The 15,837-nt window shown below is 55.0% G+C and overlaps 2 protein-coding genes across 2 annotated transcripts in view; both read right to left on the reverse strand.

Moving 5' to 3' along the window:
- The window catches only part of arsg (arylsulfatase G), a 50,001-nt gene extending 45,704 nt beyond the window's left edge, over positions 1-4,297 (reverse strand). The window contains exon 1 of the mRNA XM_031894404.1: positions 4,007-4,297. The gene's annotated coding sequence lies outside the window, so the exon portion shown is untranslated. The remainder of the gene's footprint in view (positions 1-4,006) is intronic.
- A 3,510-nt stretch (positions 4,298-7,807) lies between these two features.
- amz2 (archaelysin family metallopeptidase 2) lies at positions 7,808-14,326 on the reverse strand. Its single transcript, XM_031894209.1, is given in 8 exon segments — positions 7,808-9,033; positions 9,222-9,398; positions 9,789-9,874; positions 11,043-11,192; positions 11,534-11,662; positions 12,063-12,119; positions 12,122-12,285; positions 14,286-14,326. Coding segments are annotated over 8 exon segments (954 nt in total). The 3' UTR covers positions 7,808-8,883.
- Between the last annotated feature and the right edge of the window lie 1,511 nt (positions 14,327-15,837).

Below are 15,837 nucleotides of genomic sequence, written 5' to 3' on the forward strand. Positions count from 1 at the left end.
GCCCATATATATACGGTAACGCCCTTATATACGGTAGCGCCCATATATATACGGTAACGCCCTTGTATACGGTAGTGCCCATATATATACGGTAACGCCCATATATACGGTAGCGCCCTTATATACGGTAGCGCCCATATATATACGGTAACGCCCTTGTATACGGTAGTGCCCATATATATACGGTAGTGCCCATATATATACGGTAGCGCCCTTATATACGGTAGCGCCCTTATATATACGGTAACGCCCTTGTATACGGTAGTGCCCATATATATACGGTAACGCCCATATATACGGTAGCGCCCTTATATACGGTAGCGCCCATATATATACGGTAACGCCCTTGTATACGGTAGTGTCCATATATACGGTAGCGCCAGCGGCTGGATCCGCACGTAACTGCACTGCTGGTTCCCCCCTTACAGCCCCCCAACACTACATGGTCCCGGCTGCGCCACGCAATCCCCGGGCCCCTCGGTGCCGCCGCGCGTCTCTGAATGACATACACTGAATGTTTATTTTTCCAGAAAAAAAAAAAGAACATTTTTTTTGTTGATGCAAAAACCAAATATTTATTGAGTGATTTTAGGTTGCGCCGCTGCTAACGACAGGTTATAGGTTGCGAATGAAATCGCATTTTACATTTCTGTAGGAATGTCGCAAATTTCCTATAGTGCCTCAGGACTCTCTGTATTGTGTTTTGTATTTAAATCCAAAAAAAGCCACTTGTACTGACGGAAATGCGTTGGGGACATCAGTTGCCTTGGAATAAATCCCAGTGATGTTACTACTCATAGTAGTTTTTTTTCTCCTTAAGGGGGCGGGGCTCTTAAAGGGATAGTTCACCTTTTAGTATGTTGAACGGCCAATTCTAAGCAACTTTTCACTTGGTCTTCATTATTTATTTTTTATAGTTTCTGAATTATTTGCCTTCCTCTTCTGACTCTTTGCAGCTTTCCAATGGGGGTCACTGACCCCGGCAGCCAAACCCTATTGCTCTGTGAGGCTCCAGTTTAGTTGTTATTGCTATATTTTATTACTTATCTTTCTATTCAGCCCCTCCCCTATTCATATAACAGCCTCTCATTCAAACTGATCCAGGGTTGCTAAGGTAATTTCAACCCTAGCAACCAGATAGCTGCTGAATCTCCAAACTAAAGAGATGCTGAACAAAAAGTGAAATAACTATAAAAGCACAAATAATAAAAATGAAGACCAACTGCAAATATGAATAGTAGAGGGGCTGAATAGAAAGATAAGGAATAAAAAGTAACAATAACAATAAAACTGGAGCCTCACAGAGCAATAGGGTTTGGCTGCCGGGGTCAGTGACCCCCAGTTGAAAGCTGCAAAGAGACAGAAGGAGAAGGGAAATAATTCAAAAACTATAACAAATAAATAATGAAAACAAATGGCAAAGTTGCAAGGAATAGGCCATTCTATAACATACTAAAAGTAACTCAAGTTGAACAACCCCTTTAAGCCCTTTCCAGCAGCCGTGCCTTGCTTTACGGCAAGGATTCTAGTTATGCACACAGAGTCACGGCTACAGACACAGGAATTGCTGCCCATTTCCCAGCCACTGTTTTCATTTGCTCAAAGAATATGAAGGTTTATGCAGCGGCTTGCCCAACGGTATAACCACGCCCACTTGCAAGACCACCAAGGCCATGCCCACCTTTTATAAACAGGGCGGTGCTAGCATAGGCCACTCCCACACAATTTCATACATGCGTTCCCCTGTTTGTGCAAATCAGCAAGTTACTCCCAGAAACAAAGGTCACAGTGACACCAACCGAGCATTAGCACTGACCCCCAGCACCTCCCAGCATAGAACATTCTGGGACATTCCCTCTGGCCCAGCATTAGCACTGACCCCCAGCACCTCCCAGCATAGAACATTCTGGGACATTCCCTCTGGCCCAGCATTAGCACTGACCCCCAGCACCTCCCAGCATAGAACATTCTGGGACATTCCCTCTGGCCCAGCATTAGCACTGACCCCCAGAACCTCCCAGCATAGAACATTCTGGGACATTCCCTCTGGCCCAGCATTAGCACTGACCCCCAGCACCTCCCAGCATAGAACATTCTGGGACATTCCCTCTGGCCCAGCATTAGCACTGACCCCCAGCACCTCCCAGCATAGAACATTCTGGGACATTCCCTCTGGCCCAGCATTAGCACTGACCCCCAGCACCTCCCAGCATAGAACATTCTGGGACATTCCCTCTGGCCCAGCATTAAAGCGCTCATAAACTCCCAGCATGCAACAGCTCAGTGGCACAAGTGATACACTGGCCCAGTGCCCCCACTACACCCCTAGTCCATCCACCCCCCCGTCTGTCTGCCCCACTACACCCCTAGTCCATCCACCCCCCCCGTCTGTCTGCCCCCACTACACCCCTAGTCCATCCACCCCCCGTCTGTCTGCCCCCACTACACCCCTAGTCCATCCACCCCCCCGTCTGTCTGCCCCACTACACCCCTAGTCCATCCACCCCCCCGTCTGTCTGCCCCCACTACACCTAGTCCATCCACCCCCCATCTGTCTGCCCCACTACACCCTAGTCCATCCACCCCCCCGTCTGTCTGCCCCCACTACCCCTAGTCCATCCACCCCCCATCTGTCTGCCCCCACTACACCCCTAGTCCATCCACCCCCCATCTGTCTGCCCACTACACCCTAGTCCATCCACCCCCCCCGTCTGTCTGCCCCCACTACACCCCTAGTCCATCCACCCCCCATCTGTCTGCCCCACTACACCCCTAGTCCATCCACCCCCCCGTCTGTCTGCCCCCACTACACCCTAGTCCATCCACCCCCCCGTCTGTCTGCCCCCACTACACCCCTAGTCCATCCACCCCCCCGTCTGTCTGCCCCCACTACACCCCTAGTCCATCCACCCCCCCGTCTGTCTGCCCCCACTACACCCCTAGTCCATCCACCCCCCCGTCTGTCTGCCCCCACTACACCCCTAGTCCATCCACCCCCCGCCTGTCTGCCCCACTACACCCCTAGTCCATCCACCCCCCCGTCTGTCTGCCCCACTACACCCCTAGTCCATCCACCCCCCCGTCTGTCTGCCCCCACTACACCCTAGTCCATCCACCCCCCGCCTGTCTGCCCACTACACCCCTAGTCCATCCACCCCCCGTCTGTCTGCCCCACTACACCCCTAGTCCATCCACCCCCCCGTCTGTCTGCCCCACTACACCCTAGTCCATCCACCCCCCCGCCTGGCCCCCTACCCCTAGTCCATCCACCCCCGCTGTCTGCCCCAACTAACCCCAGTCCATACAGCCCCCCCCCATATTGCACTTCCTGTTCAGTTTACTAGGCATTTGGGTGCATATTTACTGACATTGGGTGACTGAACTGTTACTGTGTGTGTGTGTGTGTGTGTGTGTGTGTGTGTGTGTGTGTGTGGGGGGGGGGGGGGGGGGGGGGGTATAAAGAGTCACCCCACACACACCCGTGTACCTCAGAAACACACAAGGCTCAGACACAGGCACAAACAGGGCACTGTTGGGACAAAACATGGCACCCCATGAACTACAAAAGCAATGGATTGGCATCTCTCCCCTGAGGGATTCTGGGACACCATTAGTGTTGCACTGAGGGATTCTGGGAAAGACACCATTAGTGTTGCACTGAGGGATTCTGGGAAAGACACCATTAGTGTTGCACTGAGGGATTCTGGGAAAGACACCATTAGCACTGCACTGAGGGATTCTGGGAAAGACACCATTAGTGTTGCACTGAGGGATTCTGGGAAAGACACCATTAGTGTTGCACTGAGGGATTCTGGGAAAGACACCATTAGCACTGCACTGAGGGATTCTGGGAAAGACACCATTAGTGTTGCACTGAGGGATTCTGGGAAAGACACAACTGGAACAGGCGGGGGGGAGGGGCTACTTTACAGTGCCCCGGGGGATTGTGGGAGAGTTAGGCCCTAGTACTGACGCGGCCCGCATAGGATTGTGGGAAACTGCCTACCTGTGTCTCTGACTAGACCCTTCGCTCGGTCACGGTATTCGCTCCCATTCTACTCGGGAAATGAGCCTCTGCCTCCCGAATGGCACCGGGCTGCGGTTCTAAGCGAATAACATTATGTTGAGGGAAAGCATTCCACACTGGTCTTTCCCCGACCGCCATCTTTGTTACTGGAACGTCCCTTTACTCCGCCTACTCTTCCTCACACAGTGACCCGTCCCGCAATGTCACAGCTATGGGGGGTCCCTGCTGTACCGACCTGCCCCTCTGTCCGGCTCTTCCGCCCCTCTGTCCGGCTCTTCCGCCCCTCTGTCCGGCTCTTCTGCCCCTCTCTGTGGCCCCCAGGCTATTAGTACCCCCAGCACCCTATCCCAAGCTAGCCCCCCCTGCTGGCAGCCCCCAGGCTATTAGTACCCCAGCACCCTATCCCAAGCTAGCCCCCCCTGCTGGCAGCCCCCAGGCTATTAGTACCCCAGCACCCTATCCCAAGCTAGCCCCCCCTGCTGGCAGCCCTCAGGCTATTAGTACCCCCAGCACCCTATCCCAAGCTAGCCCCCCCTGCTGGCAGCCCCCAGGCTATTAGTACCCCCAGCATCCTATCCCAAGCTAGCCCCCCCTGCTGGCAGCCCCCAGGCTATTAGTACCCCCAGCATCCTATCCCAAGCTAGCCCCCCCTGCTGGCAGCCCTCAGGCTATTAGTACCCCCAGCATCCTATCCCAAGCTAGCCCCCCCTGCTGGCAGCCCTCAGGCTATTAGTACCCCCAGCACCCTATCCCAAGCTAGCCCCCCCTGCTGGCAGCCCCCAGGCTGTTAGTACCCCCAGCACCCTATCCCAAGCTAGCCCCCCCTGCTGGCAGCCCCCAGGCTATTAGTACCCCCAGCACCCTATCCCAAGCTAGCCCCCCCTGCTGGCAGCCCCCAGGCTCTTAGTACCCCCAGCATCCTATCCCAAGCTAGCCCCCCCTGCTGGCAGCCCCCAGGCTCTTAGTACCCCCAGCATCCTATCCCAAGCTAGCCCCCCCCTGCTGGCAGCCCCCAGGCTCTTAGTACCCCCAGCATCCTATCCCAAGCTAGCCCCCCCTGCTGGCAGCCCCCAGGCTATTAGTACCCCCAGCACCCTATCCCAAGCTAGTGGTGTTACTGGGCCCCACAGCAATGTCAGTTTGGGGCCCCTAGAGTTGAACTATCAAGATATATTGAAATAGTTCTATAATCAGGGCCTTATTGGCCCCCCTGCACTTCTGGGCCCCCCTGCACTTCTGGGCCCCCCTGCACTTCTGGGCCCCCCTGCAGCCGCTGGGTCTGATTCCTCTAGTTCTGCCCCTGCTTCATGCTGAGTTTTACTGTAATGTGATAGATTTGGCCTCAAAAGCGGTGAGACCCCAAGTCCTGGCCAAGGGCACAACCGGGTCTGGACTGGGAGTCAAATTGTCCCAAACAGCCCCCCCCCCAGCCCAATAGTGACTGTGGCATCTTACAGCCCCCCCCCCCAGCCCAATAGTGACTGTGGCATCTTACAGCCCCCCCCAGCCCAATAGTGACTGTGGCATCTTACAGCCCCCCCCCCCCAGCCCAATAGTGACTGTGGCATCTTACAGCCCCCCCCCCCAGCCCAATAGTGACTGTGGCACCTTACAGCCCCCCCCAGCCCAATAGTGACTGTGGCATCTTACAGCCCCCCCCCAGCCCAATAGTGACTGTGGCATCTTACAGCCCCCCCCCCAGCCCAATAGTGACTGTGGCATCTTACAGCCCCCCCCCCCAGCCCAATAGTGACTGTGGCACCTTACAGCCCCCCCCCCCAGCCCAATAGTGACTGTGGCACCTTACAGCCCCCCCCCCCAGCCCAATAGTGACTGTGGCATCTTACAGCCCCCCCCCCAGCCCAATAGTGACTGTGGGCACCTTACAGCCCCCCCCCCCCAGCCCAATAGTGACTGTGGCATCTTACAGCCCCCCCCCCCAGCCCAATAGTGACTGTGGCATCTTACAGCCCCCCCCCCCAGCCCAATAGTGACTGTGGCACCTTACAGCCCCCCCCCCCCCAGCCCAATAGTGACTGTGGCACCTTACAGCCCCCCCCCCCCCAGCCCAATAGTGACTGTGGCATCTTACAGCCCCCCCCCAGCCCAATAGTGACTGTGGCACCTTACAGCCCCCCCCCAGCCCAATAGTGACTGTGGCATCTTACAGCCCCCCCCCAGCCCAATAGTGACTGTGGCATCTTACAGCCCCCCCCCAGCCCAATAGTGACTGTGGCATCTTACAGCCCCCCCCCCCCCCAGCCCAAATAGTGACTGTGGCACTTTACAGCCCCCCCCCCAGCCTAATAGTGACTGTGGCACCTTACAGCCCCCCCCCAGCCCAAATAGTGACTGTGGCACCTTTACAGCCCCCCCCAGCCCAATAGTTGACTGTGGCATCTTACTGCCCCCCAAGCCCAATAGTGACTGTGGCACCTTACAGCCCCCCCCAGCCCAATAGTGACTGTGGCACCTTACAGCCCCCCCCCAGCCCAATAGTGACTGTGGCACCTTACAGCCCCCCCCAGCCCAATAGTGACTGGTGGCACCTTACAGCCCCCCCCCCAGCCCAATAGTGACTGTGGCAACCTTTACAGCCCCCCCCCAGCCCAATAGTGACTGTGGCACCTTACAGCCCCCCCCCCAGCCCAATAGTGACTGTGGCACCTTACAGCCCCCCCCCAGCCCAATAGTGACTGTGGCACTTACAGCCCCCCCCCAGCCCAATAGTGACTGTGGCACCTTACAGCCCCCCCCCAGCCCAATAGTGACTGTGGCACCTTACAGCCCCCCCCCCAGCCCAATAGTGACTGTGGCACCTTACAGCCCCCCCCCCAGCCCAATAGTGGACTGTGGCACCTTACAGCCCCCCCCCCAGCCCAATAGTGACTGTGGCACCTTACAGGCCCCCCCCAGCCCAATAGTGACTGTGGCACCTTACAGCCCCCCCCCCAGCCCAATAGTGACTGTGGCACCTTACAGCCCCCCCCCCAGCCCAATAGTGACTGTGGCACCTTACAGCCCCCCCCCAGCCCAATAGTGACTGTGGCACCTTACAGCCCCCCCCCAGCCCAATAGTGACTGTGGCACCTTACAGCCCCCCCCCCCAGCCCAATAGTGACTGTGGCACCTTACAGCCCCCCCCCCCAGCCCAATAGTGACTGTGGCACCTTACAGCCCCCCCCCCCAGCCCAATAGTGACTGTGGCACCTTACAGCCCCCCCAGCATTCTGGATTGCCAGTCCAGGCCTGGCTGAGGGGTAATACTAGGGCAGATACCCTGTTAGTGTTGTTGGGTATCGGAGGCGCAGGGAGTGCCCCCCAGGCTGGGTACCCAACACATGGCACACTGGGGGACAGGCTGTGCTTGGGGATAAAGGTGACACGAGCATTGGGGGGGGGGGGTCACAACAAACAGGATGACGTCTGTCATTATATGAGATTCCGCTGCTCCCATTAACAGCAATGTGTCCCAGTGAGCTGCTCATACAGTGGGGATACTTACCCTTTACTTAATGGCACTGTAGTAAAATATCTAAATGTAACTAGTTACTGGTGATTATGGGAATTAACCCCCAAAACTACCCCAGAGCTACCGGCAGACCCCCCCTCCCCGATAGTCACATAGGGAAGTGTCTGCGGAACTTTCTAAGGGTTTAGTTCACCTTTATTCAATGAAGTAATGTTCTGTTCGTAAAGGGGCAGTTCACCTTTGAATTCACTTTTAGTATGTTACAGAATGGCTAATTCTAAGCAACTTTTCAATTGGTCTTCATTTTTTCTTTTATCTAGTTTTTGATTTATTTTCCATCTTCTTCTGACTCTTTCCAGCTTCCAAATAGGGGGTCACCGACCCCATGTATAAAAACACCTACAAACTTCTTGTTATTGTTACTTTGTCTTTCCAGGCCCCCCTCCTGTTCCTATTCCAGTCTCTCATTCAAAACCAGTGCATGGTCGCTAGGGTAATTTGGACCCTAGAAACCAGATTGCTAAAACTGCAAAGCTGCTGAATAAAAAGGTAAATAACTCAAAAAACATAATGAAAAATGAAGACCAATTGCAAATTTCTACATCGTATTAAAAGTTATTTTACAGGTGAATAACCCCTTTAACAACTTTGCCGCTTTCCATCTTTCAAAAGGGGGTCAGCGACCCCGGCGTCAGCGAAATAACTGCCCCGTCAGCCTTCAGTTTGTAACTTTTTATTCATCTTTCTCGCTGAAGCCTCTGCTGGAGATTCTATGGTCGCCGTAGATGCAAGTCCTGACCGCGGAATGGAAAGGGTTAAAACCCAGCTGGCCTATAGAGCGCAGGAGCCCGGCAATACGGAAGAACCCAGCAGACAAAACAAATTCGCCTCTGAGATTTGCTTAGGGGATTAACATTCTACCTTGCATTAAGGCCTGAATCCGCAGAGTTAGTCCCTAGCAACCGTATTGAAAACACTGCGGCGCCTGGAGACGCCTAAACAGCCCACTCGGGGTAATTTTCCTGATCTCTTTCTGTGCTGAGAGTGTGAAAATCCTGGGAGAGTCCAGCTGGGATCCCTCTGATGCTGCTGGACTACAACTCCCATCACCCCCTGCAGGATGGTGTTTAAAGACACCGCCGTGGGTCTGCGCCACCTGTCGCTTTCCAAACACACCTGTTCCTGGGGGTCTCCCACCCGCGGAATGACAGCGGGGGGGGGGGGGAGTCTCTGTTGTTCTGTTGGTTCAGCTGCTCGCTCTCGGGTCAGGCTCAGAACTAGATGAGAGTATTCCGGTGCCGGGGCTGCTGGGTAAACTGATGCCCGGGGTGCCCAGTGGGTGGTTACTGTGCCAGAGGGGGGGCTCGGCTATTGGGGCGCTCATTCACTCTCCCAGAATCCTCGGGCACTTCTGTAACCACTTCCTGTGATCCTGAAACGCCTCCGCGGGTCTGGGGAGATCCGATTGGGTCTGGCCGCTGGCGCCGCCGAGTTCTGTGTCATCTTCTCCCGCTTCAACCCAGCGCAGCAAGGCCTGTAAGAAACACACCGAGGCGGATTTACCAATAGGGTACCTACGGGCACTTGTGCCAATATGGTGAAACACATGACCATGCCAGGCTTTCCTTGGCGGCAAACACGCAGTGCATCATGGGAACACGTAATGCCAGCCCATATTGGCGCTATAGGCCCCACGTGTGTGGGCACAGCAGAGCATTTCACCTTGTATCGTTCCGCCATATTGAATTGCAGGACGCTCTGCAGCTTGCGGAGACAAACGGCGCACAGGTGGGCGGGTCTCCGGTCTGACTCCTCCAGGTGATTGGATCCTTGCATCACACACTGCAGCCATTGGCAGTGACGCAGGCCAAACATGTGCCCAATCTCGTGCGTCAGGGTCTGAAGCGGATAGAGGGGGGGGGGGACACGAGATACGTGATAGGCTGAATGAGCTTTAATGTGATTGGCTTGTTACATGTACAACCCTGCTGCCCAGAGAAGCCTGTTGATGGTTTAACTAGAAGAGTCAGACATGGTACAGTCCAGCCGAGGGAGGGGGGAAAGGCGATAGTTGCCCTTTATCTGATGGGCTTGGGGTGCAGGGTGGCACTCAGCGTGGCATGCAGGCGTATTTCCCCTTTACAGAAGCTGCAATGCCAAGGTGCCCGTCATCTCCATAGACTTTATAAGGTCTGAATGGGACCTGAAGGAGCCTATGGCAGCAGAATGCCAAAAAGCGAGACTAGCGACCACTAAATGTTATTAACTTCATTGGTTGCTATGGGTTACTAGACCGGATGCAATTTTTGCAACATGAATCGCCTTCCTCGTCGCCATTATTTCATGATGATACACGGCAGCCCCCACAATGCTGCCTAGCGGGATCTAAGGAGTTAATGAGTGTAACCCCCGAGTGTCAGCTGCTCGGCTCTGAGTCCTGTTTGGGTTTTATTGGACTTTACATCAGTGCTGTGTCCTCCCGCTGTGACCCATTTACCCACTCCCTGCCCTGCAGTCTAACATCAATATTTACAGACCAGGACTCTGTGTTCCTGAGAAACTGCCCAATGGTGTTTAACTATAGCAGCGCCACAGTGTGTGGGAAACTGGGTCATATAAAGGGTTAATATTGCTTATTGTGTGCCCAGAGCATTCCTTCTCTGTATATTTGTATTTATACATATGGGTAGGAGGTGCCATAGTGTTTCCCTTAGACAGTACAGTATGGGGGTACAGCTTATTGTGTGCCCAGAACATTCCCTCTCTGTATATTTGTATTTATACATATGGGTAGGAGGTGCCATAGTGTTTCCCTCAGACAGTACAGTATGGGGTACAGCTTATTGTGAGCCCAGAACATTCCTTCTCTGTATATTTGTATTTATACATATGGGTAGGGGGTACCATAGTGTTTCCCTTAGACAGTACAGTATGGGGGTACAGCTTATTGTGTGCCCAGAACATTCCTTCTCTGTATATTTGTATTTATACATATGGGTAGGAGGTGCCATAGTGTTTCCCTTAGACAGTACAGTATGGGGGTACAGCTTATTGTGAGCCCAGAACATTCCTTCTCTGTATATTTGTATTTATACATATGGGAGGGAGGTGCCATAGTGTTTCCCTTAGACAGTACAGTATGGGGGTACAGCTTATTGTGTGCCCAGAACATTCCCTCTCTGTATATTTGTATTTATACATAAGGGTAGGGGGTGCCATAGTGTTTCCCTTAGACAGTACAGTATGGGGGTACAGCTTATTGTGTGCCCAGAACATTCCTTCTCTGTATATTTGTATTTATACATATGGGTAGGGGGTGCCATAGTGTTTCCCTTAGACAGTACAGTATGGGGGTACAGCTTATTGTGTGCCCAGAACATTCCTTCTCTGTATATTTGTATTTATACATATGGGAGGAGGTGCCATAGTGTTTCCCTTAGACAGTACAGTATGGGGGTACAGCTTATTGTGTGCCCAGAACATTCCTTCTCTGTATATTTGTATTTATACATATGGGTAGGAGGTGCCATAGTGTTTCCCTACCTTGCAGGGTGCTGGTTATTGGGGGGGTATAATAACCATCAAACACTGAATAATCCCGGGGGGGCGGCGGCTGCTTACTCGTTAGGCGCCCCCTGTAGTCAGGGCTGTAGAAGTTCTCATCGTATCTAGCGAAACTGAAGATCCCCAGCCCTGCAGAAGGCAAAGCGGGAGTCAAAATCCCAGCAGAGCTCTCCTCCCTGCAATGCATTCTGGGTAATGCACCCCATGAAGACCCAGCGTCCCAGCGGCTGTGGGTGGCACAACATTACAACTATAAAGCTTCAGGTTTACTCAGTTCTGTGCACCTAGTGCCCTCTGCTGGCAACACCTCTGTACTGCAGGGAACTGGAAATTCTGCAGATAAATCAGCCTTTCCCCCATAGCCTTGCATTGAGCAGTATGGCAGCTCCCGCCCGAATACGAGCAGCAACACAGGGCTGGGAACTGCTTATATCTCCCCTCACAAAAACTTCAGCAGAAGCTGCACAAACCTTCTGTCAGAGACGCCGTCCCAAACACAAAGTTCCAGGAGTCCCTCGGGTACAAGTCTATCATTGTAGCACCCACAATACACAGGGCGTCTGCCGGCTTCACCCTCTTCAGGTAGCGAAGGAGGTCCCCTGAGAGGAGACATATATAACTATGCAATATACTAAGCACAATTCAGCAGGAACAGCCCCTAAGTTTGCCCATAGCCTGTACAGAGAGATACCATAAAACTATGGCACATAGGGATTCCCCTGTACTAAGCACAATTCAGCAGGAACAGCCCCCTAAGTTTGCCCATAGCCTGTACAGAGAGATACCATAAAACTATGGCACATAGGGATTCCCCTGTACTAAGCACAATTCAGCAGGAACAGCCCCCTAAGTTTGCCCATAGCCTGTACAGAGAGATACCATAAAACTATGGCACATAGGGATTCCCCTGTACTAAGCACAATTCAGCAGGAACAGCCCCCTAAGAGAGGGGTTCCCCTGTACTAAAGGGGGAGTAATTGTGGGTAATTGGGGAGTCACCTGAGTGGATTTGGAGATTCTGGGAATATTCGTTGATGCGAAATGAGCAGCCGGTGCCGATACTGGGACGGGCCCCTGGATCTGGACGGGGAGCCCAAAGAAGAAGGCCTGACAGTACCCCCTCAGCCAGCGGATATAAGTCTGGGTGCCACAGTCCGACTCCCCAAAGGGACCTGCAGCACAGAGATGGGGCTCAGGACTGGAGAGATTTGGGGGGGCTGCAGCACAGAGATGGGGCTCAGGACTGGAGAGATTTGGGGGGGCTGCAGCACAGAGATGGGGCTCAGGACTGGAGGGATTTGGGGGGGCTGCAGCACAGAGATGGGGCTCAGGACTGGAGGGATTTGGGGGGGGCTGCAGCACAGAGATGGGGCTCAGGACTGGAGGGATTTGGGGGGGCTGCAGCACAGAGATGGGGCTCAGGACTGGAGGGATTTGGGGGGCTGCAGCACAGAGATGGGGCTCAGGACTGGAGAGATTTGGGGGGGGCTGCAGCACAGAGATGGGGCTCAGGACTGGAGAGATTTGGGGGGGCTGCAGCACAGAGATGGGGCTCAGGACTGGAGAGATTTGGGGGGGGCTGCAGCACAGAGATGGGGCTCAGGACTGGAGAGATTTGGGGGGGCTGCAGCACAGAGATGGGGCTCAGGACTGGAGAGATTTGGGGGGGGCTGCAGCACAGAGATGGGGCTCAGGACTGGAGGGATTTGGGGGGGCTGCAGCACAGAGATGGGGCTCAGGACTGGAGAGATTTGGGGGGGGCTGCAGCACAGAGATGGGGCTCAGGACTGGAGGGATTTGGGGGGGCTGCAGCACAGAGATGGGGGCTCAGGACTGGAGAGATTTGGGGGGGGCTGCAGCACAGAGATGGGGCTCAGGACTGGAGAGATTTGGGGGGGGCTGCAGCACAGAGATGGGGCTCAGGACTGGAGGGATTTGGGGGGGCTGCAGCACAGAGATGGGGCTCAGGACTGGAGAGATTTGGGGGGGGCTGCAGCACAGAGATGGGGCTCAGGACTGGAGGGATTTGGGGGGGCTGCAGCACAGAGATGGGGCTCAGGACTGGAGAGATTTGGGGGGGGCTGCAGCACAGAGATGGGGCTCAGGACTGGAGGGATTTGGGGGGGCTGCAGCACAGAGATGGGGCTCAGGACTGGAGAGATTTGGGGGGGGCTGCAGCACAGAGATGGGGCTCAGGACTGGAGGGATTTGGGGGGGCTGCAGCACAGAGATGGGGCTCAGGACTGGAGAGATTTGGGGGGGGCTGCAGCACAGAGATGGGGCTCAGGACTGGAGAGATTTGGGGGGGGCTGCAGCACAGAGATGGGGCTCAGAACTGGAGAGATTTGGGGGGGCTGCAGCACAGAGATGGGGCTCAGAACTGGAGGGATTTGGGGGGGCTGCAGCACAGAGATGGGGCTCAGGACTGGAGGGATTTGGGGGGGGCTGCAGCACAGAGATGGGGCTCAGGACTGGAGGGATTTGGGGGGGCTGCAGCACAGAGATGGGGCTCAGGACTGGAGGGATTTGGGGGGGGCTGCAGCACAGAGATGGGGCTCAGAACTGGAGAGATTTGGGGGGGCTGCAGCACAGAGATGGGGCTCAGGACTGGAGAGATTTGGGGGGGCTGCAGCACAGAGATGGGGCTCAGGACTGGAGAGATTTGGGGGGGCTGCAGCACAGAGATGGGGCTCAGGACTGGAGAGATTTGGGGGGGCTGCAGCACAGAGATGGGGCTCAGGACTGGAGAGATTTGGGGGGGGCTGCAGCACAGAGATGGGGCTCAGGACTGGAGAGATTTGGGGGGGCTGCAGCACAGAGATGGGGCTCAGGACTGGAGAGATTTGGGGGGGCTGCAGCACAGAGATGGGGCTCAGGACTGGAGAGATTTGGGGGGGGCTGCAGCACAGAGATGGGGCTCAGGACTGGAGGGATTTGGGGGGGGCTGCAGCACAGAGATGGGGCTCAGGACTGGAGAGATTTGGGGGGGCTGCAGCACAGAGATGGGGCTCAGGACTGGAGGGATTTGGGGGGGCTGCAGCACAGAGATGGGGGCTCAGGACTGGAGAGATTTGGGGGGGCTGCAGCACAGAGATGGGGCTCAGGACTGGAGAGATTTGGGGGGGCTGCAGCACAGAGATGGGGCTCAGGACTGGAGAGATTTGGGGGGGCTGCAGCACAGAGATGGGGCTCAGGACTGGAGAGATTTGGGGGGGCTGCAGCACAGAGATGGGGCTCAGGACTGGAGAGATTTGGGGGTGCATGGGCCCCAGTAGCTATAGTCTGTACATAGATGGTCCGTTTGTGGGCGCTGGGGAGGCACCGGTGCCGCTGCTCATAGAATTCCCGGAAGGTCTGTGCCGGTTCCGGGTGGGACGGGATCCAGTCTGATGGGGAATAGACAGTAACTGGTTGGAAGCACTCACTCAGCAGTCTCTCCCGCCCCATATCTCTCATACTGGGCCTGCAGCACCGGGCACCCCGATATCAGAGCGTCACGTAGCGAGTCTGGGGGGGGTCTCAGTACCTGCATGGCAGCGCCCCCACCTGGCAACACAGTACAGTATGGGTGCCCAGAGAATTCTTCTATCCAGTAACTACCCCTGTGCCCCATGCTCAGGCTCCACCTGAGCTTGCCCCCCCCATGCAGATATCATGCTCTGCTAATAGCCCCCCTGGGGGTATCCCCCTTACCTGCCCCCATGCAGATATAATACACTGCTAATAGCCCCCCTGGGGGTTTCCCCTTTACCTGCCCCCCATGCAGATATCATGCTCTGCTAATAGCCCCCCTGGGGGTATCCCCTTTACCTGCCCCCATGCAGATATAATACACTGCTAATAGCCCCCCTGGGGGTATCCCCCTTACCTGCCCCCCATGCAGATATAATACACTGCTAATAGCCCCCCTGGGGGTTTCCCCTTTACCTGCCCCCATGCAGATATAATACACTGCTAATAGCCCCCCTGGGGGTATCCCCCTTTACCTGCCCCCATGCAGATATAATACACTGCTAATAGCCCCCCTGGGGGTTTCCCCTTTACCTGCCCCCATGCAGATATAATACACTGCTAATAGCCCCCCTGGGGGTTTCCCCTTTACCTGCCCCCATGCAGATATAATACACTGCTAATAGCCCCCCTGGGGGTATCCCCCTTTACCTGCCCCCATGCAGATATAATACACTGCTAATAGCCCCCTGGGGTTTCCCCTTTACCTGCCCCCATGCAGATATAATACACTGCTAATAGCCCCCTGGGGGTTTCCCCTTTACCTGCCCCCATGCAGATATAATACACTGCTAATAGCCCCCCTGGGGGTATCCCCTTTACCCTGCCCCCATGCAGATATAATACACTGCTAATAGCCCCCCTGGGGGTATCCCCCTTACCTGCCCCCCATGCAGATATAATACACTGCTAATAGCCCCCTGGGGGTATCCCCTTTACCTGCCCCCCATGCAGATATAATACACTGCTAATAGCCCCCCTGGGGTATCCCCTTTACCTGCCCCCATGCAGATATAATACACTGCTAATAGCCCCCTGGGGGTATCCCCCTTACCTGCCCCCCATGCAGATATAATACACTGCTAATAGCCCCCCTGGGGGTATCCCCTTTACCTGCCCCCCATGCAGATATAATACACTGCTAATAGCCCCCCTGGGGGTATCCCCCTTACCTGCCCCCCATGCAGATATAATACACTGCTAATAGCCCCCCTGGGGGTATCCCTTTACCTGCCCCCCATGCAGATATAATACACTGCTAATA

Source organism: Xenopus tropicalis, chromosome 10 (genome assembly GCF_000004195.4).
Source record: "Xenopus tropicalis strain Nigerian chromosome 10, UCB_Xtro_10.0, whole genome shotgun sequence".
Taxonomy (NCBI): domain Eukaryota; kingdom Metazoa; phylum Chordata; class Amphibia; order Anura; family Pipidae; genus Xenopus; species Xenopus tropicalis.